The 24,493-nt window shown below is 40.5% G+C and overlaps 1 protein-coding gene across 1 annotated transcript in view; it reads right to left on the reverse strand.

Annotated features, from left to right (window-relative positions):
- OBI1 (ORC ubiquitin ligase 1) overlaps positions 1 to 23,413 on the reverse strand; it is a 46,205-nt gene extending 22,792 nt beyond the window's left edge. The window contains exons 1-4 of the mRNA XM_049778727.1: positions 23,278 to 23,413; positions 7,782 to 7,917; positions 5,093 to 5,184; positions 1,072 to 1,320 (exon numbers count right to left, since the gene is read on the reverse strand). Of these exons, the coding sequence (XP_049634684.1) occupies positions 1,072 to 1,320; positions 5,093 to 5,184; positions 7,782 to 7,917; positions 23,278 to 23,349 (549 nt within the window). The 5' untranslated portion in view covers positions 23,350 to 23,413. The remainder of the gene's footprint in view (positions 1 to 1,071; positions 1,321 to 5,092; positions 5,185 to 7,781; positions 7,918 to 23,277) is intronic.
- Positions 23,414 to 24,493: the final 1,080 nt, after the last annotated feature.

Consider the following 24,493-nt stretch of genomic DNA (forward strand, 5'->3'; position numbering starts at 1 on the left):
AGAGTTTGATCCTGTGAACGTATGTCCTGTCCAATTTTTCCCAGCCCGCACCACCAGCTATACTAAGTGTGGCCCCAATAACTCTTGGGCATCACTGGGTTTGCCTTGGACATCCTCGGCACCACACGACCTAAGTAGTCACTTGGCCAAGCTCTGAATGGTCAACTCAGCTGACAGATTACCAATACAATTGGCCGTAGAAGCCCTGAGCACTACTTGAGATGAGTAAAATCCTCAATCCCCCCCACAAAAAAAAGATGCAACTGGGCCAGAGACATAGTACAGCAAGGTGCTTGCCTTGTACACAGCTAACCTGGGTTTGATCCCTGACATCCCAGATGGTCTTTTGAGTACTGCAAGGATTGATTCCTTAGTGCAGAGCCAAGATGTTGCTGGAATGGCCCAACATCCCCTTCATCATATGCAACTCATAAGCCATAATATTCTTTTACATAGAGCAGATAAAGTGGCTACTCATAACTCTCTAAAAATTAGTCATTCAATAAGCATTAACAATCTTTCAAATGAAAATCCAAAGCCAGGCATGTGGCTCAGCCAGACCATATGCCTTGCAAGTCTCTAGATTCCATTCCCATGCACTACAAAAAAATAACATAAAATAAAATAAAATAAACAAATAAAATGATAGCCTCAGGAAATTTTCCAACCTTTTATATGATAGGAAAAGAAATGGCCATGTATTTGCTTTTATGCAGGCCTAGTAGTCACTAACATAAGCTTTCAAAAAAGTTAAAGCAAACCACAAACAGGGGAAAGAGAAATACATCCTTTGAAATGATGTCACTTCTAGCAGAAGATGAAACTAAGAGAAGCACTACAGTCTCCAATTATCGTCATAAATGGAACCACCTGATATTTCTTGGCAGTTAGTGCCATTTAAAGAGACAAAGTTTTACTATTGCTTGTAAATGCTCATCCAGGGATTTTTATCTTCCCCTTACAAATCATCTAATGATGATTCAAGATAATATCTCGGACTAGCTTTTGAAAGTACTGAAAATATTATAGAAAATTTCATTTAATACAACCTCGAAAACAACCACAACTTACCTCCTTTAACTTATCCACGTCATCTTTCACCTTTTCATAGATTTCATTAGCTGTTCTAAGCTTTTTCTTCCATTCTGCTACAGTTTCTGGATCAATTTTATTTGGATTATCTGCAACTGGACTTTTATCTTCATTTTGGTTGCCTTGCATTAAGGTTAAAGGATCTAGAATTGTCTTGATCTGTTCCTCCAAGCTGAGATTTTTACTCTTAAGTTCTTCTACTTCTTTCTGAAGACAATCTATTTCATCCTAAAAAAAGCATTATGAAACTATTATGTTGACACAGATACTTAAATATATATGATAAAATTAGGTCAAATTTTATACTGGAGATTCTGTAGTTACAAAGATTCCTTACACATCAGAATAGTTTAGCAGTCAGAAAATTATGTAAAGATGAAATTCTCAAAATGTATTTTGACTAATGGAAATTAGCACTTCAACTATTTTCATTTACATTCAATGATAATTTGTGGTTGAAAATAAAAATGTCAATCTTCAATTGTACTTAAGATCTTAAACAGAAAGCAAGAAGAATTGCATGAATCCAACAAGTAGATTTTAATTTGGGAATAAAAACAGAGGTATGTTTCATTGCTTTAAGAGAAATTAAAAATAAGTGCTGGGGCCGGAGAGATAGCATGGAGGTAAGGCGTTTGCCTCTCATGCAGGAGGTCATCGGTTCGAATCCTGGCGTCCCATATAGTCCCCTGTGCCTGCCAGGAGCAATTTCTGAGCCTGGAGCCAGGAATAACCCCTGAGCACTGCCAGGTGTGACCCAACCCCCCCCCCCACACACACACAAAGTGCTGATATTAAAAAATATATGAATGCTGATAAAGGTGATCAAGCACAGTTTTACTTGAAGTTTTATTTTATTCTTTGAGTAAGTAAAATCACATTTTTTCTCACTTCCTATATTGCAAAAATATATGTATTAAATTTTAACCAGTCTATTCTAATTCTCCAATTATCACAATAATAATTCCATATATTTTCCCCATCTGTAACTGCTAATCATTAAAAACTATATCACAATAATTTGGGTTAAAATTTTTTTCTGTGAAACTATTCATCAGTAATAGCTATTTTGTCTTAAACTAAGATGTTTAGAAATTGTGTTGTTGGAAAAAACTCCAAATAACTTAGTATGTCTATAACTGTCTAAAGGATTAATCTGTTAGTACCTAATGATAAACATCATTAAGTATGTAAGAAAAAGTTCAAGACATATAAACAAACAGGAAAACCAATATATGAACAAATAAAACTCAGGGGTATCAGTCTGAAAATTCTGGGCTCTCTTGGGGGTGGGGGGGAGGCTGAGCCCTCACCCTGCTGAAGCTCTAGCAGTCACACTCACACCTCATAGCCACCACCATATAAACGGTCCCATTTCACTTGCTTCACAACTAATCTCTGAAGAAACACCAAGATGATGAAACTCCTAGGAACATCAGTTTTCAGGCTGAAAACACTAGGCCTCCACAGGCCATGGGAGAACTAAGAATCATCCCAGTTCTACAGATCCCGGAACTCCTGTAGTGTGTGGCTTCATCGATGAAGACGAAACACCTCCAAATTCCACAATACTGATAGCCAGTAAGAGCATAGCAAACTAGATGGAAAAGTAGCATAGAAACCAACTTAGCTCAATAAGCAAAAACAGTAACAGAGAAGGTTCAACTGGAAACAGTAAATCCTTTAGTAAATTTATAGCTCAGTAAATCCTCAATGACTTTAATAACTTCATTGTAAAATATAATAATTTGTGTGTGTGTTTGTGTCACACCCGGTGCTGCACAAGGATTACTAATGGCTCTGTGCTAGAAATTACTCCTAGTAGGCTCTGGGGACCATATGGGATGCCCAAGATCAAACCCAGGTTGGCCATGTTCAAAGCAAATGCTCTTCCCACTGTGTTATCACTCCAGCCCCCAAATATAACAATTTTTTTTACAAACTTTCTTTTTATTCTAAAATATTTTTTGATAATTCCACTTGCCATTTTGTTGTAACAAGCAATATAAAATAAATTACTTTATGCCTGCAAGCTTCATGGTGGATGGATGGGAAACTGGAGGCAATAGTGGAGGGAAGATCACAATGGTGGTAGGACTGGTGTTGGAACACTGACTGCCTGAAACAAGTGTATCATGAACATGTAATGAACATATGCCAATCATGGCATTTAAATAAATTTTTAAAGGTATATTTGTGGGGCTGGAGCAATATCATAATGGTAGGACGTTTGCCTTGCAAGCAGCCAACCCTGGACCTCGCGCCTGCCAGAACTGATTTCTGAGTTCAGAGCCTGGAATAACTCCTGAGCACAGGTGGATATGACCTAAAAACCACCAAAGAATTTACTTGGTAAAATATTTTGTAAAAATATTCTATAATTTATTTTAAAAGTAAATTAAAATTTAGGCAATATAAAATGATACTTGGGCTTAATGTCTACTATTCAAAATAATTCCATTTAAATAAAATTAATTTTTGAAAACTCCATCACCATAAAAAATACCTTCAAAGAAAGAAAAACAGTGCAAAATCCCTCACTCATATATAATATTAAAAGTTGAAAAGAGGGCCCGGAGAGATAGTACAGCGGCGTTTGCCTTGCAAGCAGCCGATCCAGGACCAAAGGTGGATGGTTCGAATCCCAGTGTCCCATATGGTCCCCCGTGCCTGCCAGGAGCTATTTCTGAGCAGACAGTCAGGAGTAACCCCTGAGCACCTCGGGGTGTGACCCAAAAAAAAAAAAAACTTGAAAAGAAACAAAACTAATTAGAGTTAGTTACCAGGGTAGACAGGTAAGAAAAATGTGAGAGGGCTCAAAGACTAAAACATTGGATAAACAAGATGAGTACGCTTAGGTTATTAACTGTAGTTACTACTCCACTGTATACTGGGAACTTGCTGCAACAGTAATTTCAGATACTCTCATTCCACCTACACAACCAGAACGTAACTCTTTGAGGACACCAAACTGATCAGCACAGTTTTTCTGACTATATGCATATAAAGACTTTTAAATATATTACATGCAAAAATGTCTTGGAAAATAGGTATTTCATACTAAAACTTCCATGTAAGTAGTAGACAAAGGCATAATTATGTCACCAGAAATGATCAGCATATAATTAGTTATTAACATATTTATAGAAAGAAATGAAAAGTGCAATAGTTATGATCACTGTTTATTAGAGCTCTCACAGAGTCTGGTGCCAGACTCAGTTTCACCAGAGTGGCATCCTTTAAAAAAAGATAGTATGGTTATAATATCCAGAAACAATAGAAATAAGAGCCAAAAGGACCAGCCCATGGTAGGAAGCTTGCCACAAATACTGGGGTAATGCAGTTAGGGTATAGAAGATACCACTGACAATGAAAGTTGGAACTGATCGCTCTGGACAAAACAAGGGTACTAAAAGAAGATAAAATGATAGTGTTATGATACGTACTCCTTCATTAACAATAGTGCAAACCACAGTGTCAAAAAGGGAAAAAACAGAAGAGAAAGAGAAAAAGAGAGAGGGAAAGAAAGAGAAGCAAAATGCCAGCCAAGAGACAAGCAGAGGAGAGAGTGGAAGAGTTAGAGGAAAAATGGGGACATAGGTGGCAGAAAATGTGCACTGGTAAAGGGTGGTGTACATTGTATGACTGAAACTTAATCATGAATAATTTTGTAACCACGGTGCTTAAATAAAATAATTATTAGAAAAGAGTGGTATCCTTTATCACACATCTTGAGGGAGCAAATACAAACTCTTTTAATGGTTGAAAACAAATTTTAAATTTAAGAAAAAAAAAAAAAGAGGAAGAAATACTTTTATCTATTCCATTCCTCTACTTGCAACAGGAAACAGTGGAAAGAAATTCATCAAATAAGGTATTTTTTAATTGGCATTTAAAATGATATTCCATTGGATGATTATACTAAGTCCAAGAACTGCGTTTGGTTTTACCTTGAGTTAAATACTACCATCGTTTAATCTTTTAATCATTTTTTTTTTACCTCATATTCTTTGTGAAGCAACTCAAGTCTAGTTTTCCGAAGATGCTTCCTGACTGTATGGCTTAACATAGGTTCACTTTCACTTGTTCCTCCTATGGAAAAAGAAATACACTTTTCATTTAATATAGGAAATGAATGAAAATGAAAATAAACCCTTTACCTCATATTCACTATATTCCTGCAGCTTAACTTCTACTTTTTCCCCTTCTACGCATGGCATTTAGCATCTATCCAATCCAGGTGTTTTCTCTATCTCAATCCTGATTGGGGAGAAAATTAACTAATACCACACAAAATATCTGGAGAAAATGTCTTAGGTCTATTTACATATATGTATCTTAAAATAAACTCAAATTCTGAGTACTAAACAAATAGTAAATAAGGATAAAGATGAATAGTTTTATTTATATTAATCTTAAAATTATAATACAATTATCTATAGCATGTAATTATCAAATAATCTATTTATTATGAATAGTAATTAATAAAATATAGGGATATAATTTTATAACCTAGGTACTCACTCATTCAAGATACCCAGTAATTTCTCTTTTCACTCATTCTAAAACCCTATTTGCAATCTATTGTGAGTCACAGCCTTAACTGTATTTTATAATGACTCATTATCGAATACCTCGATACAAATTCTTCCTAAGAGCTTTTCATTTAAGCTGTCATTTGATATTAGTATCATGTAAAGGCATTTCATGTTGTTTATTCAAAGATGTTCTACCCAGATACAAGAATAAGGGAATTATTTTAAGAAATTCACTTAAATATAAATAAGGAAAGGGATGCAAAGAGACATTGAGGGAAAAGAAACGTTTTAATCATCAAAGTTCACATTCTGTAAGAAAAGACCCTTGGTTGAAGTTCAGGGCAGGTAAGAAACGAGGGGCAGAGAGATTAAGACTGTAGCATGCTGCACAGAAAGGACATATTCAATCACTCTCCACCCAGGGACCCAAGAAATAACCTGATGATTCCTCATCTCTCAGTTCCTCTTTTGACCTTTCCATTTCTACTGCAGAAATTTTATGTGAGCCCATTTTTCCTAAAATGATTTCATTGCAATGACTTCTAAAGTTTTCTGAGAGGTGTTTTCTACACATAATAAATATAGGTGATCTCTTTGAGGTTTTTCCCAAAGCAAAACCAAAGATAATTTGAAGTTTTACTATAACTTATATGAGTAGAACAAAAATAAGGCACTAGAAAAGCTTAGCAAATGCCTTAGTTTTGTTTTGTTACTTTTTCTTTTCTTTCTTTCTTCTTCTTTTTTTTTTTTTTTTTTTTTTTTTTTTTCTTTTTGGGCCACACCTGGTGAAGCTCAGAAGTTACTCCTGTCTATGTGCTCAGAAATCGCTCCTGGCTGGCTTGGGGGATCATATGTGACACAGGGGGGATCAAACCATGGTTGTCTTAGGTTAGCCTCCTGCAAGGCAAACGCCTTACAGCTTGCGCCACCACTCTGACCCATGTCTTAGTTTTTCAGGATTCTCTAATTCAAGTATTTTTCCTTCTCTTACCCACATGGATATAACACTTACTGTTCTTTTTAAGCCTTTCATCCAGATGCACAATTCTCCCTCACCTGAACTGAAACCTCTCATCTAACCAACTCATATACTTAATCTTTCTTCCTTGCTGTTTGGCCTACATATCACCTGCCAACCCTTCTTACCCACAGAGTAAGTCTCCAAAGAGCTGTCACTCAAGAGTCTCTAAAGTCTCAATTGACCTCACAGTCTTATTTTTTAATATAATTATCTTTATTTTCCATTGCTTTATATAAGCACCATGGTTACAAAATGGTGCCTGGGTTTCAGTCATACAAAGTACACCCTTCGGGTCACTGATGTCTCCCGTTTCCCTCCCACCCCTCATGCCCCTGCCATGCTCTAGGGCAGATGAATTGCTTCTTTCTCTCTCCCCTCTCTCTCTCCCGCCCTCTTTTCTTTTTGACACTGTGGTTTACACTATAGTTAGTGAAAATATTCACAGCCTTATTTTAGTTGGGTTTTTTTTGTTTGTTTGTTTTGTTTTGGGCTACACCAGGTGATGCTGGATCTGTGCTTAGAAATCGCTCCTGGCTCAGGGGACCATATGTGATGCTGGGGGATCAAACCTTGGTCAGTCCTGGGTCAGCCACATGCAGGGCAAATGACCTACTGCTGTGCTACCGCTCTAGCCCCTCATAGCCTTATTTAAATAACTCAAATTCAACTACTAATCATCTCCAAAGCCATGCTTTGTGTTTTTCTAGTTCTAAACTCAAACTCTCTATCCCCTCTTCAAGAACTATCACTGCCAACCTTCCCTGCTCTAATCATTACCTAGGAATGTCCTTAATCTTCATTTTAAAGGCCATGTTCAAGCTACCAGCTAATCTTCCCTGATCAAACTCTCTGGGCCCATTTTTGGCCATAAGCACCTGTTGCTTTACACCAGTAATATATTAGTCCATATGCACAACCTCTACCAGAATATAATTTCCCCAAGACTTGAAGCCTTCTTAATATCTCTCATATTGCCTGTGATGACTAGTTGCCTCATCTACAATTATACAAACTAGTAAGTCCATCCACTACAATAGCAAAATCACTGAAATTTCTCTATTACACTTTTCCTGTACATTATTTTGAAATTGTTTCAAATTTGTTTCTGTGTATATGAAATAGGCCCTTACCGATAATCTCTTTGCAAGGATTTTCAGGAGTGATGGGAACTCTGCAAGCTGGACACTGGCTATTATTTTTCAACCACAAATCGATGCAAACCGAACAAAACACATGGTTGTTGATGCATATGACAGGCTGACGTACCTTAAAAAGAAAACCATTACTTTTAGTACAAAGCTACAGTTATAACTAGATTCCCAACATAATTTAATTTAAAGCTAACAAATTCCTTTTCTAGTGTACAGAAAAGAGGGAATAGCTAAGGCAGGAAAATGTTGTTACTGCTGACTTCATTGTACTTGTACGTAACAGAGCTAAGCTATCTGGTCAGAGACAGATGCTTTTTTCTTTTTAACATAATACTCCTAGCTCCTTCTTAGAAGATCAACCACCTCTATATCTTAAGACTTTAATTATATTCAATTTTTTTAAATAACCTTTATTGTGATCAAAGTGAATTACAAGTCTTTCACAGTAATATTTAAGGTACATAGTGACAATGAATTAGGGCTATTCCCTCCTAGCTCCTTCTTAGAAGATCAACCACCTCTATATCTTAAGACTTTAATTATATTCAATTTTTTTAAATAACCTTTATTGTGATCAAAGTGAATTACAAGTCTTTCACAGTAATATTTAAGGTACATAGTGACAATGAATTAGGGCTATTCCCCCACCAATGTTGACCTCCCTCCACCATTGTTACCAGCATGCATCCCATATCTCCCCTTTTCGCCCCCTGGACTGCTAGTGTAAGAGGAGAGACAGACACTTTTTTTTTTTTTTTTTTTAGTTTTTGGGCCACACCCAGCGGTGCTCAGGGGTTACTCCTGGCCGTCTGCTTAGAAATAGCTCCTGGCAGGCATGGGGGACCATATGGGACACCGGGATTCGAACCAACCACCTTTGGTCCTGGATTGGCTGCTTGCAAGGTAAATGCCGCTGTGCTATCTCTCTGGGCCCGAGACAGACACTTTTAAAAAATGATTTTATTACTTCAAACCATACAATGGGGAAAAGAATCCTTTTATTCCACTGAAGCTAGGTCAATTTTCTTTCAGCCGTTCTATTTTTATTTTGTTTTCTTTTTGTTGTTGTTGTTTTTGTTTTTTTGGGATCACACCAAGTAGTGCTCAAGGGTTATTCCTGGCGCTGCGCTCAGAAATTGCTCCTGGCAGGCATAGGTGACCATATGGGATGCCGGGATTTGAACCACTATCCATCTTGGGTCAACTGTGTACAAGGCCCTACTGCTTTTCTATCTCTATGGCCCAACCATTCTATTTTAGAATTAAAAATTAGGGTTTTTGTTTGTTTTGTTTTTGTTTTGTTTTTGTGCCACACCCAGCAATGTTCACTGCTTACTCCTGATTCTGAGCCGAGGGAGCATTCCTGGTAGGATGACGGAAATCACATGGGGTGTGGTGTCAAGAATTGATCCTGGGTCAGCTTTGAGTAAATAGAGTGCCCAACCCTCTCCAATTTCTCTGCCCTTTTAAGATCTTTTAGTCCAATCTCTCATCTACTGTTTGAATCCTTTTCTCAATTTACTTCACTATATTAATCGACAACCACAACTAAGCACTGATATTTTACTAAAAATTACCCCCAAACCAGAGTTATAGAAGTTAAAACATCCTTAAAAAGCACAAATACTACATTTAAATGGTTGATAATATAAAAGGCAAACAAATTCAATAGATGCAAACTCCTGACCTGCTGTTTTATATCTCTTGCTCCTTATTTGTTTTCTTTCTTTTTGTTTTTTTGTTTTGTTTTTTGTTTTTTTGGGTCACACCTGGCAGCACTCAGGGGTTTTTCGTGGCTCTACGCTCAGAAGTCACTGCTGGCAGGTTCGGGGACCATATGGGATGCCGGAATTCGAACCACCCTCCTTCTGCATGCAAGGCAAATGCCTTACCTCCATGCTATTTCTCCAGCCCCTTATTCGTTTTCTAAAAAAAGTTTTTTAATTGAATAGTCACAAGTTGAGTTGTTACTACCACCAATATCAACTTCCTTCTACCAATGTCAAGTTCCCTCCTGCTCCTCTAGCCCGCCACCTTGACAAGCCCATTTTAAAGTTTAGTGTTCATATGCTAGATAACATATTTTCAGCTTCCCCTATTCTTAAAAACACATTAAAGCATAACTAGAATGTGAATGATTTTAAATATTTTTTTTGGGGGGGGATGTGGTTCCCCAGCACTGCTCAAGTCAGGGGGGGCAACTTATCATAATACTTGGCTTCCTGGTGTAGGCCTGAGAGTTTGGTGCTAGGCCTCTGGATAAGGCATCAAATGATAGGGATCAAACTCAGGGCTTCAAATATGCAAGGTGTTAAGTGCCACCCCTTCCAACTCCCCAGCGCTTCTTATTCCTTCTTAATCCCCAATGCCTAGAAGACAGTCCAATGGGAGGTACTGACTTAACAAAGGTTGGCTGAAGGAATTAATTGCTATTATGACAGTGTTTAGCATTCAATTACAGGGAACTTGCCAGAGGGAATAATGATCATTCTTCTTCAAATAGCACAAATTTAACAATTAAAAAAAAAAAAAAGAACACTTGAATCACTTAGGCTTTCACTGATACTTTTGCTAAGAATTGAAAACACAGTATTTTCCTGTTCTAGTAATAACAGTGTCAGGGCAGAGCTGTACACAGGCCAAGATGAAGGATAAACAGAGCAGCAGGAAGATCAGAGGGAGAAACACCAGAGAGAAACTGTGAACTGTTTCTTCCCAGTGATGTTACATGTTTTTGCCTTATTGACACCTTCTGAGTAGGCATTAATTTGAAAGAGCTCTCTTCTCCTCAAAGAAGTCATAAATGTATGATGGGCCATGAAGATAGGCGATGATTTAAATCTCATTGCTAAATGCTTCTAGGTCTGTCTAGCTGACTACTTAGATGCTCATTTGGCTGTGAACATTCACATAAGAAAAATAAACAGGAAAAATAATTTACCATGGCTTATACTTCCACCCAGAGAAATCAACTGTCATTTGTTCAGTTCATATGATCTCACAGGATGGACATTAATTAATTAGGGCTATAAAAATCATCTCAAATTCTTCTTTCAAAGTGCTCCTACCAATAACAAGTGAATGTTTACCTGAGAGGAAGTCCTTATCAAATCTCTCAAAATGCAGACAAACCTGAATGTTCTTTCCAGTTCTATTTTTACCCTAAATTCATGGGATTTAGAAGTCTAGACCACACACACACATCTAGGTACATATACACACGTTTTAATTTCATGTTTAAGTCATGAACTGTTTTACGAAGAACAAAAAAAAAAAAAAGGAATATCTAAATATCAGGAACATATTGCCATATCTACAGTTGTATCCTATATCCTGCCCCAAACAGACACACCCAGACACACCTACCACATTCATGCAATACTCCCTGAAATACAGACTTCAGAACATAAACTTGGCTAAGAAGCAGTAGGTACTTCCTTGAACTTTTGGAGTAGTTCCTGAACTTCTTTACGTTACAAACTAAATATGGAAGAAAGACACAAAGCAATGCAGATTATTAAAGGAAATTAAAAGGCCCTTCCACTAGTTAACTCCCCTCTCTTGAAACATACTGAAAGACAAACAAGATTTTGCATCATTGTTCCTACAAATAATACAATATGTCCCCAATGTGAATAAATTCTGAACTTAGGGGTTGAACCTATCATTAAGTAAAATGAAAAAGACTAGATTGCACAAGGAGTAGAATGGTCCCCTGAGCCAGAAACAATACCTGAGCGCAGAGCCAGGAGTAAACCCTGAGCATCACCAGGTGTGGCCCAAAAACAAAAAAAAAAAAAAGAGAGAAAAATTTCACTAGGCAGGGGTTATTGAATTAAATCCTCAGGTTCCAACACCAGAACACTGAAGAGAGTCCAGACGCGGGTCTGGAATCAGATGGTGGTCTAAAAAATAAATCTCATATACATGTAGAAACAAAGGAATTTTGAGGAGTACCCCACATTACCCTTAGCTCCTAGAAAAGTAGCCAGCACCCAGGAGATTAGAAAAAATGTAAAGGCCGATTTCCTCTACCTCTGAGTTTAATCCAAGGGACTCTGCACACTTTAAGGTGTAATCATCCTGTCCCAACACCAATCCAAGGTGCTACATTCAAAGTTGATTCCAACCAATGAGTAACAAAGCAGGCGGCGTATACTGAGTGAGGTGGAGAGGGATCAATCCCATAATCCCACTAGGGGGGGTGGTCCCCCGCATAAATAGAGCAATTGGAGACCAGACATGACAGCAGTCATTGAGACAAAGAAAAGTGAAAAAGTAGGTAAGAAGACAGACAATTCTTCCATGTTTTCTTTAAAGAAAAGGCTTTAAAAATGAGAGGGCCTGGGCCAGAGCAATAGTATTATATAGCAAGTAAGGTGCTTGTATTTTACATGGCAGATCCAGGTTTGATCGCCAACACCACGTGTGGACTCCAGAGTACCACCAGGAGAAATTCCTGGGCACAGAGCAGGAGTACCCCTGGACATCACTGGTATGGTCCCCAAACAACTCCCCTCCCCCAGAGATGGGGCCTGGAAAAGAATGGTTAAGGGGGAAAGAGGAAATTCATGATGAAAGAAAGGGTGGGGATACTGTGATTCCACAGCAAAGCTCCTAAAAGTCAAGAGGGGAATGAGAGAGAAAGCATAAATGGGTAAATAAGGCTTTTCTCAGAGGGAGGTTCTGTCTTCCATGTTATCAAAAAAAGGAGGTGGGGAGTGAATTAAGGGTGTGAGAACCAATACAAAGGAATTGGAAGATCTATCCATTAGTGCCAAAATGAGGAAACTCACATCTCAATGACTGTAATTGCTTATATTCTGATGTCAAACAGTGAGGTTACCAGCAGAAAGAGAGAAGCAGGGGAGGATTATTGATTTGAGAGACAGGGGAGTAAAGCAGCTGTTTTGTAAAGTGAGAAAGTAAATTTACTAGTGACAGGGAGCAGGGCTGTCAACCCCTGTTGAGTTAGTTCCTATTTGAGGTCTGTGGTTTTGACTGGAAAATAAGGCCAATTAACATAGTTGTGCATATTTCTTACCAATATTTAGCTGCTCGGGTTCTAGCAGGAAGCAGATAAGTAGCCGAGTTTCCCCAGAGGCTGGGGTTTTGCCAAGAGGAGAGAGAAAAGGAACAGATTTAAAATCTGATGATGGCTAATAAGTAAAACTAATATACAAGTGCGAAATAATGACAATTCAAAGTGGTAGTCAATGATGAGGAAAGAGAAGTAATGGTGGCAAAGTTGTGATGGAGGAGGGTCAGAGGACCAGAGGGAGGTTAGGATGGTATTACTGAAGAAGTCTCACAGGGCCGGTGAGGTGGTGCTAGAGGTAAGGTGTCGGCCTAGCAAGTGCAAGCCAAGGAAGGACCTCGGTTCGATCCCCCAGCGTCCCATATGGTCCCCCCAAGCCAGGGACAATTTCTGAGCACTTAGCCAGGAGTAACCCCTGAGCATCAAACGGTGTGCCCCCCAACCCCCCCCAAAAAAGAAGTCTCAGCTGCTGGGCCAGCTTACCTGACCAAAGAAAAGTTCTGCTTCCTCACATTCTCCTGTTTCATATGGTGTTAATGTTCCTACATGGAACATTCCCAGTGAGGTTCTCCGCACCTGAATCTCAGTAAATGGCACAGTTCTTTTAGAGTATAAAAGACAAACTCAAGGCCAATTCCAGCTCTGCCATTTGGTAAGCGGTTCACCTTGGGAAGTCACTTAATCTAGGGTGGGCAGCAGTTTTAGTCTCTGAAAGTGATAGTTTAGCATGAGCACACTCTTCTCCATTAAGACCCTAAAGTTCAAGCCCTTATGAAATGTTTTAAGAAGATACTTCCATATAACAATCTTTAGAAACATGTCCCCAAAGTAACAATGCTTTATTTATCAGGCACAGCCGATTCAATAGAAGGATGTTAGAGCTGTCCTCAACCCTAACATATGCAAAACTAAACCTAGCTCTTCTACACACTTTCCTCCCACCACACTCCTCTAGGCCAATAGTGCCACCTCCTTCACTGCTAAGCTAGAAAACTCAGCTGTCTCTGACTCATCCTTTTACTTATCATCATCTAATGTGTCACCAAATTCTGGTATCATGTCAAAACAAAGAGGCTACCGATTTTTCCGATGCACCAATATTTTACATACCATGGGAGGGGGAAAAAAAGGAAAAACAAAAAACACCACTAGGACTGAGAGATGTTGTGAAAAAATGTATCTCATGATCACTTGAAATATGGCCGATCTGCCTCTAAATGGTCTTTTACCTATCATCCATCTCTGCTTATCTATTTCTACCTCAATAACGAGCACAGGTCCTCACTTTTATTAAAAAAAAAAAAAGCTAATCTAGTGCAATGACTCTTCTTAAGATGCCAAAGCACTTTGTCAAAATGTGAATCCACAGTATATGCTGTTCTCCTGAAGAACAGCACAAGTTTTTCACTGCTTAGTTTTAAGTACATAACAGTCAAAGAACACTGCTGCAATCTGTTCTTTGAAGTCAGTTGCATCTGTCACTTCAGTATCTGACACCACAGTCATTTTTAACAACACAGACCTACTTGATGTACTCTGAAGTAAGGCTCTCATTTCTTTTTTTTTTTTTTTTTTTTTGGTTTTTTGGGCCACACCCTGTGACGCTCAGGGGTTACTCCTGGCTATGCGCTCAGAAGTTGCTCCTGGCTTCTTGGGGGACCATATGGGACGCCGGGGGGATCGAACCGCGGTCCGTCCTAGGCTAGCGCAGGCAAGGCAGTCACCTTACCTCCAGCGCCACCGCCCGGCCCCTGGCTCTCATTTCTTAAGTACGGTTCTTATTTCTTAACTTGGTATGTCTTACTGGCCTCTTGGTCTTTTGTTTGGTTTTTTTGTTTGTCTGGTTTTTTTTGTTTGTTTGTTTGTTTTGGTTTTTGGGCCACACCTGGTGACGCTCAGAGGTTACTCCTGGCTATGCACTCAGAAATCGCTCCTGGCTTGGGGGACCATATAGGACACCAGGGATCAAACCAAGGTCTGTCCTGAATCAGCCACATGTAAGGTAAACGCCATGCTGCTGAGCTATCGCTCTGGTCCCCCCTCTTGGACTTTCCTAACAAAAATAAAATCCTACTGAGAGATATTTATTAGGGAGTAGTGGAGTTTTGGGTCATTTCAAGCAGTGTGGTCGGTGATACTCCTAGCAGTGCTTGGGGGACTGTGTAGTGCCAAGAACCCCCTCTTAAAGCCTTTTTGAATTAAATGGTCTGATAGTTAAAAACTCATGCACACAAGGGGAGGTAGCGGGCCAAAAAATAAAAAATAAAATAAAAAAAAGAATCATGCACAGCCATCCTGCCCCTATAGATAATTTAGCGCCCTGGGAGCATGTGTGGTTCACAACTACATCCACCCCTAGAGCATCTAATACAATGCCTTGAACATGCTCAGAGGAATGAAAGTAAATTCTTTTTTTCTGTTGTTTTTTGGGCCACACCCGGTGATGCTCAAGGGTTAATCCTGGCTCTGCGCTCAGAAATCACTCCTGGTTTAGGAAACCATAAGAGACACCAGGGATCAAAGCGAGGTCCATCCTGGGTCAGCCTCATGCAAGGCAAGCACCCTATCACTGTGCTACCACTCCAGCCCCCCTAATGAAAGTAATTTTTGAAGTGCTAAAATGAATGGCTGCAATAACACAACTAAAAAAATAAATCACAAAAAGAAAAATGTCATCAACCACCATCACTAAACTGTGAAAAAGTAAAAAAGTATAACTTTCCATTTAATCAACTCAAATTAGAGTAAATCCAAAGAAACAAGCATGAGCAGTTCACTTGGCTCTGACTGCTAAGAGTCTCTGGCTATACCTGTTGTAACCATACTGCCACCACTTTTATTGTATTGGACTTTCAAAGTTTACTATTTCTTAGGCCCAAATACTTTCAGATGATCATCTCTAAATAAAGCACATCTTCCAAGGAAATATGAAGAACAAAATATCACCCTCAATTCTTGGACACCTACATCTTTCCTCACCCAGCCAAGCAAACACAGGACTGTTGTCTTTAATAAGATTACTGTACCTTGGGGCCGGAAAGGTGGCGCTAGAGGTAAGGTGTCTGCCTTGCAAGCGCTAGTGTAGGATGGAACGCGGTTCGATCCCCCAGCGTCCCATATGGTCCCCCCAAGCCAGGGGCGATTTCTGAGCGCATAGCCAGGAGTAACCCCTGAGCATCAAACAGGTGTGGCCCAAAAAAAAACAACAAAAAAAAGATTACCGTACTAAGGGGGCCAGAGCTATAGTACAGCAGGTAGGGTGCCTGTCTTGCATGCAGTCAACCTGGGCTATATCCATATGACATACCATATGATGCCCTGGTTCCCTGAATCCGCCAAGAGTAAGCCACAAGCACTGTTAGGTGGGGCCTTCAAATGAAACAACAGCAACAAAGATTACTGTACCAAGAAATAAAAATGAGGGCCGGAGCGGTAGTGCAAGCGGTATGGTGTCTGCCTTGCACATGCTAACCTAGGACTGACCAAGGTTCAATCCCCAGTATTCCATATGGTCCCCCAAGCCAGAAGCGATTTCTGAGCACATAGCCAGTAGTAACCCCTGAGCGTCACCGTGTGGCCCAAAAGCAAAACAAAAAAAAGAAACAAAAATAGCCAAGATTTGCTTATTAGTAGACTTTGTAACTAATTTGCTCAGGAAATGATATGTGACAACACAGTACTCTTAGGAAATGAAAGGAGTATGACAACAGAAAGGATGTGACAGATAAAAAAAAATTTTCGGGGCCTGTGAGATAGCATGGAGGTAGGGCATTTGCCTTGCAGGCAGAAGGACAATGGTTCGAATCCCAGCATCCCATAGGGTCCCCCAAGCCTGCCAGGAGCGATTTCTGAGCATAGAGCCAGGAGTAACCCCTGTGTGCCGCTGGGTATGATCCAAAAACAAAAACAAAAAAAAATTTTTTTCTATCCAGCACACAGATAATGTGCCTTTGCTTTAATGAACTAGTTTACTAGAAGAATACTTTCTAACATCCAAACACTTAGAGGAAAATTTTTATTGTTGCCCAAAGATAAAGATTTTCAACTCCTTTAGTCATCAACATATGCAGTTGTATTGGTCATGATATTAAGTTGTGACAGGTAAAATTTCAAAGCCAAGTGGAGTCAGCAGACTGCCCTAGGGCAGAGGTATTCAAACTTATCTGGGCTTCTCTAGAAAAAAAATTATTCAGCCTCCCCAGGCAGTCTCTACCCTCTTGAAACAAACAGAAACGGTGTACAATTGTACATAAGGCCATTACCACCCCTCATCTGGAGTTCCCCCTTGGGGAGGGGCAGAATGGCCTACTCAGAGGAATATATCTTAAAAGTCACATCCTCAGAAGGCTGGAGTGGAAGATAACAATGAGAAAGCAAGGTGTGAAAAGTAAGCTCTTTTTACAATGTAATTGTCTTAGGACTGGAAAAACTAACCCTCTAACATAATTTTGTTACATATGTAAACCTATATGTAATTTTGTTTCTTTAGCCTGAAGATGTTTCATTTTAAGAGATTATATATTTTACTAACAAAAAAACCTTGGAACCCGGGAAGTGGCAATAGAGGTAAGGTGTCTGCCTTGCAAGCGCTAGCCAAGGAAGGAGGGTGGTTTGATCCCCGATGTCCTATATGGTCCTCCCAAGCCAGGAGCAATTTCTGAGCGCTTAGCCAGGAGTAACCCCTGAGCATCAAACAGGTGTGGCCCAAAAAAACAAACAACAAAAAAAAACAAACAAAAAGGGTGTGGCCCAAAAAACAAACAAAAACCCAAAAACAATAAACCCTTTATTTACTATAAAGAAAAAAAAAACTGTACTATGCCTCAGCGTCCCAATAATTTGCATCTCATCCTATAGCTACTACTTGAGAGTCATACCTGGATAAGAACAAGTTTCTCAACTTTGGAACAACTGACACAAGGCATGGCTAAGTTTTCTGGTACAAGGGGTTAATGGGGGGGGGGGTTGAGGGGGAGTTGGTAGTTTCTCTGAGATTCAAACACTAGAGGCTAGCATCACTGCCTGTAGATGAGAAGGAATCTCTCCAGATCAGTGCCAGCCAGCCCTAGGGATTGAAATCCACTCACATCCCAGTGATAAGACTGATAGTCACACTAATCTTCCAAATATATAAGAGCTGGAAGTACCAAACAGATTTTTAGTTGAGTCAGCAGAGACTCAAAAAAATACAGGATATAAGTGTGATTCAACTGCAAAGTGAGAGCTCTATCAACTAAGAAATAGTTTTTCTTCCTTAGTGCTGGTTACTAACTCAAATTTGGAAAGTAAGAATGCAAGGAAACCAGCCTAAAAGGAGCAGGATCATTACCAGTAGGAACTGCAGAAAAGGAGTGGTGATAGAGGCAATGGGAGAAAAAAAGGCAAGTCAAATGGACCAACCAGCTTGACAATAGTCAAACTTTTTGCTATTAGATATTATTTGCTAAAGATAAGAGCATATCTTTATCCAAATATTCTCTTTGGCATCTATGACAATACTTCATATATTTCACAAATAAAGACCACAAAGAAGGATGAAATGTAGAAATAAATGACCACAGACAGAATCCCAATCTCCCATTCTATCTTGATAATTTGGAAATTCTTCAGTTCAACTTTATTCCCGGATAACTCCTGCTATGTTTGCCCATTCCTGCCCAGGTTAAAGGAGAGATAACGTTAAATCCTCTTCCCCACCTTCATTTCTGCTTGAAATGCTTTAAAGATAAACTAAAATTTAGGACTGGAGAGAAAGTACAGACTTTGCCTTGTGTACAAGCCAATACTGGTTTGAACATCAGCACTGATTATGGTACCCAGAGCACTGCCAGTAGTGATCCTTGAGCACAGAGTCAGAAGTATACCAAGTACAGGTGAGTACAGCCCCCAAATCTGGAGGCAAAAAAAATTAAAAAGTGTGAAGCAAATATTGTATCAATTACATAGCAACTTTTTTTTTGATGGGGAAAGTTTGGGCCACACCTGACAGTGCTCAGAGGGGCATATGGTACCAGGCAATGAACCTGGCCTCCTGCATTTTAAAGGTCTATCTCTCCACCCCTAATAAAATGTTATTACACTATAATGTCAAGATACAATATTGTTATAAAGCAGGGGTCTCAAACTCGCGGCCTGCGGACTGTTTGCAGCCCTCCGTGCAGCATTTTGTGGCCCTGCCCTAGAGGAATCTTTTTTTGTTTTGTTTTGTTTTGGTTGTTTGGGTCACACCTCCCAAAGTTCAAGGCTTACTACTGACTTTGCACTCAAGGATCACCCCGACTTTGCCTCCTGCGGCCCCCAGGTAAATTGAGTTTGAGACCCCTGTTATAAAGTGACAACACTGTTATAAAATGACTGCATTTTTCAGACTTACTTTTATCAGGAAAACAGAGAAAAGGTAGGACTTGTATACCATGTTTTGGATAGGGGTTGGGGGTGAGAGTTTGAGGCCAGACTCAGCCATGTTTAAGGATTAGTCTCTCTCTCTCAGCTATGCTTGAAGAACTGTATGTGATACTGGGGATAAAACCCAGGTCAACTGTGTGCAGGGCAAATGCCCTATCCACTGTTCTATCTCTCTGTACCACCACCACTCATATTATTTTATTTTCCAAAGTAAATTACTTGTGACAGTTATGTGCATGGTCAGTTGTTAAATCCACTCTTGGGAACACACTGGCAATTAGAATTCGAACAAAGGTCTGATACTTGGTTGCTGGACAATCAACAGTGGCCAATGAACACTAACTTGTAAAGTTAAGTCAAGTAAAAGAGACTGGGACTCTAAAAGAGTGGGACCGAGCAATAGATAGTCCAATGGGTGGGGTGCTTACCCTGCACACAGCTAACCTGGGTTTGATCCCCAGTATACAATATGGTCCCTCGATCATCACAAGAGTGATTCCTGAGTGCAGAGTCAGGAATAAGTCCCTGCCCTGGGTCTGCTTAAAGGCAAAACAAAAACAAAACAAAACATCTACCAAAAATAGCTGCATAAGCCATCCCTTTTTTTTCAACATTTTAAATCATTAACATAGGTGGAACACTGGGCCAGAGAGTTAGCACAGCGGTAGGGCATTTGCCTTGCACAAAGCCAAACTGTGGTTTGAATCCCGGCATCCCATTTGGTCCCCTGGCCTGCCAGGAGAGATTTCTGGTGTAAAGCCAGGAATTAACCCCTGAGCACCCTGGGTGTGACCCAAAAGCATAAAAAGAAAAAATTAAGTATGTATATATATATATATATATATATATATATATATATATATATATATATATATATGGGACACAAAGCATGTTCTTCCTGAAAGAATGTGCCCTTTTCCACACAATCCATGTAGTAAGAAACAGTCTCCATCCTCCGACCAGACACTTGGAGAGTCAGACACCACACACTATAAGGAAGCTGATTTCATATCTGATTTCAGCCTCTGCTGACTATCCTAGAAGCACAGACATGGCCAACAGAAGCAGCACATGCCACTACAATTTAGTTTCACAGCTTGAAGTCTAGCTGAAGAGATAAATGCCTAGGATTTTCTAGAGATAACAGGTCTGTAGTAGCAATCAGATGGCAGCACTAAAATGTCACTTAACAGATATACTAGACCTATATTCTTATGTTCCTTCTCACTGGTTCACTGGTCCAAGGTAAGGGAGGACACGTAAAGAAAGAGTGGGCAAAAAACTCTGCTAAGCATCAATCACTTCACAGAATAGAAAGCTAATTTCAGGCAACACAGAGCTCTTAACCACATTGCAATGTTCCCAAACATTAATAGGAAGAAAAAGAAAAGCCACCTTTATATGAAGACTGAGACAGGGGTGTTCAATGTAAAATGTTTAAACTTTCCAAAAACAAAGCACTGACCATGCTTCAGGTCCTTCCGAGAACAATCAGCAAGGGTATGTTTCTGCGGGGCATCAGGTGGGTGGAGGGACACTAGGGGCATGCTTCTTCTAGGTCCCACTATCACCAGTATCCCAGGGAGGGGGAGTGGCACAAGTGCATTAAATTTGCTCTAAGTATACAAAAGGTAACAGTCATAAGAGTTCGTGTCTTGATACTATAACCTTTCCCTGAGAGAAATTAAGTAACCCTATAATGTCATGTAACCAGATAAGGAGAAGAGCTAGGATTAGAATCCACCCAATCTGAACATAGAATTCTGTCCCTCAAGCACAATTTACCAAAGAAGATGGGCAGGGGGAGGGGGAGTCAGTGAATAAATCTTTAATTATCAGATTTAATTGTGGAATAAAACTAACCAACGGGGGGTGGGGAGGCAGGAAGACATCAAAAGTGTCTTTCTCATGGATGAGCTCTAGTTACTGTTTTTTGATGAGGTTTTAGGAAATAGTAATACTCTTGTGTTTACAGTTTTCTTTAAAAAAAAAAACAAACAGATGGTTAGGTGGGTGTAGGGGATTTGTGTGTGGGGGGGTGGATCCCACTATCACACAGAAGTGATAAGAAGTAAGCAAAATAACTAAACCACACAAAAGCATTTTGTATTTATAAGACATTTCTACCTATTAAATATCACTTTTTAATAACAAAAAGCACAAGTTACGGGAAACAAAACAGAAAACAACACAATTACAAAAGCCAACATTGTTGACTAATAAACAAGTTATGATATGTACAAAAAAAGATCAAAGAAAAATGTATGATCTTTTTAGCAGCCTCTATGGCTACAGGTAAATGAAAAAAGATCATTCATAATTTAACACATCAACAAAACTATGGGTACTTCAAATCATGCGACAAATGCAGAATCATCAAGTCCCCTCATCCCAGCCACATTTTATAGGCAGTAGTAAAAATCAACCCAGCTGCAAGCTCTCCAAGACAGTCCTGTAGCTCCCTAAGGGGAATGAATGCATCAAGATCTGAAGGCACAGGTAAGATTTCATTAGCTTTTCATTTTCACCCTACCACGAGTTACCAATTGCGCCCAAGCCTGACTCCTTGACTCCCCACTACTTCTTGAACAAAATGAGTTCACATAACACCTCCGAATAGCTAAGCTAGAGGGGTGCAGGGGCGGGCAACCAACTGTGTTTGGACAATAAAGTGAAGTTTGTGCTTTGCAATGCTTAGTGTTACTCCCATTCATGCTGAGGATAGGGAGGTGAGAGGGGGTTAGACCCTAAGACGCCAGAGACGAAAAGAATTCAGGGTAGGACGGGGCCAAAAAAAGTAAAATAAAATAAAATAAAATAAAAAGTTCTCCCTTCTGGATCCACGCGGTCAAGAAATGATGTTAAACGGAAGAAAAAAAAATCAATCAATAGAGAGGAGGTGGTCCCACCAATGGGAACTGGAAGAAAATTCTCCGGCAGCACATTCAGCAATGACTTTACCCACCTGTTTCCCAACCCACATTGGCCCTTTTGGCCAAGCTCACAAAGGACGGGGCGTGCGGTAATCAGGACCAAAGGTAGGAATCAAAGAATTGGCTTATTCTAAAAGGGGTTTGGGGGGGGGGGGGGAGGAAATCGGAGAGATAAGATAGCATGGAGGTAGAGCATGCATTTGCCTTGCATGCAAAAGGGCGGGGGTTCAAAACCAGCATCCCCCTATGTACCCCCCTCCCAGCCTGCCAGGAGCGATTTCTGAGTGCACAGCCAGGAGGAACCCCTGAGCGCTGCTGGGTGTGACCCCCAAACCAAAAAATAAATCAAAAATAAAAAAATCAAAAGCATATTGGGGCGCACACGAGATTCAATCAAGATGTGGAACCTGAGGGATGAAGGGGAGGCCCAAAAGGTCATACCTGGGGGTTCAGGCTTTAGACCTGGCACCAGGCAGGGGCTGGCTTCTTCGCCTTGCATCATAGGCCCAAGAACACCACCACTAAGCATGCCAGGCTTGGAAGGAAGGGGGACTAGGCACCACCACTAAGCATGCCAGGCTTGCAAGGAAGGGGGACCTTTACTAGAAAGGCTGAGGAGGGTGCATGCTTGGATTGCAAGCACGTTTCCTCGGGCCGGCTTACTGGGGTGCACATGGGTGTGTGTGTGAGTGTGTGAGAGTGTGTGTGTGTGTGTGTGTGTGTGTGTGTGTGTGTGTGTGTGTGTGTGTGTGTGTGTATGTGTGTGTGTGTGTGAAGGGGTGGGGGGAGGCCGCAGCCACCCGCCTCTAACCAGGCCTCTCGCAAAATCAGTGCCTTTAGGAGCCCGGCTCAGGCCTGGGAGGGGAGCAGAAGCGTCTCAGCCCCTGATGTGCCAAGCCAGGCCGCTCGCGTGGGAGCGTGCAAGCGTGCAAGGGCCAAGCCCATTCATTCATTCATTCATTCGGCGCGGGGCCCGGAGGAGCAGGAGCAGGAGAAGGCACAGGGGCGTCCCAAGGCACAGAACGCACAGCCCCACCCCGCGCCCCGCTTCCTGAGAGCCTCTATCTGCCCACCCCACCCCGACCTCACCCCCATTTACCTTCCCTAAGCAAATGTGGCACGTGATGGGCAGCGTGAGGGACAAGGTAACGTTCTGCACGCTCTGAGCCATGGCAGCCGTTCAGAAGCCCGCCAACACGGAAGTCCCGCCGCCCGCCCAGCCCAGCCCGAGCCGCCACTGGGGCGCCGCGCGCGTGCGCGAGGCCGACGGCTACGGCGGCCCGGCAGGGACACGGCGCGCAGCCCGCCCGGGAGACGGAGGCAACGAGCAAACGCGCTCCCGGGCTGCAACTCTTCTGCGGCTGGCTGCACTGGCCGGCCTTTCTTTCTTTTATTTATTTCCCCTCACTTTTCTTCTTGAGTGGAAACGTTCCCGGCCTCGTGAACTGCAGGCTGGGTTGGGGAAAAGGGATCGGGAAGTTGATTATTGATTATGGAGGCATTGGGAAGTTTCAATGGCAAAGGAAGAGAGGAAAGAGAGAAAGTAGGAAATGCTGTTTGGGACACTGGGATCTTTTCGGAAGAAAGGCATCAAGTTTCTAGTGTGCAGACCCACAACTTACACATATGTATATATAAATATATAAACTATATATAAAAATATGTTTTAGGGGCCGGAGAGATAGCATGGACGTAGGTGTTTGCCTTTCATGGTCATCGGTTCGAATCCTGACATCCCATATGGTCTCCCGTGCTTGCCAGGAGCAATTTCTGAGCATGGAGCCAGTAATAACCCCTGAGCACTGCCGAGTGTGATCCAAAACCAATATATATATATATGTTTTATATATATTTTAACAAGGAGAGAAGAAAGCAGCAGGCGAAGGAACTATAGTTCCTATATATATATATATATTATATATAATATATATATAATATGCATTTTTATATATTTATATATTATTTTTACAAAGGAAAGAAAAAAGCAGCAGGCAAAGGAAATATGTTTTATGTAATTATATATAATATATAAATATAATAATGCATATTTATATATATATTATATATTGTTATATATTTTTTTAAAAGGAAAGAAAAAAGCAGCGGGCGAAGGTCTGATCTCTATATTTTTGCAAACAACTTTCTGATTTGCTCAATTCCCTTTCTATGCTTAAAAGACATCAGGCCACTTAGTGGAACAAATAAGAGATTGACCCTTTGAGGGTCTCGCTGGCTGCATTTAATCTCAGCTTTCCGCTCAAGGCAAACTTTCACTCTTGATCCTTCTTCGGGTTTTAAGAGAAGGAACGGGCTGG

The sequence above is a fragment of the Suncus etruscus genome, chromosome 8 (assembly GCF_024139225.1).
Source record: "Suncus etruscus isolate mSunEtr1 chromosome 8, mSunEtr1.pri.cur, whole genome shotgun sequence".
NCBI classification, from domain to species: domain Eukaryota; kingdom Metazoa; phylum Chordata; class Mammalia; order Eulipotyphla; family Soricidae; genus Suncus; species Suncus etruscus.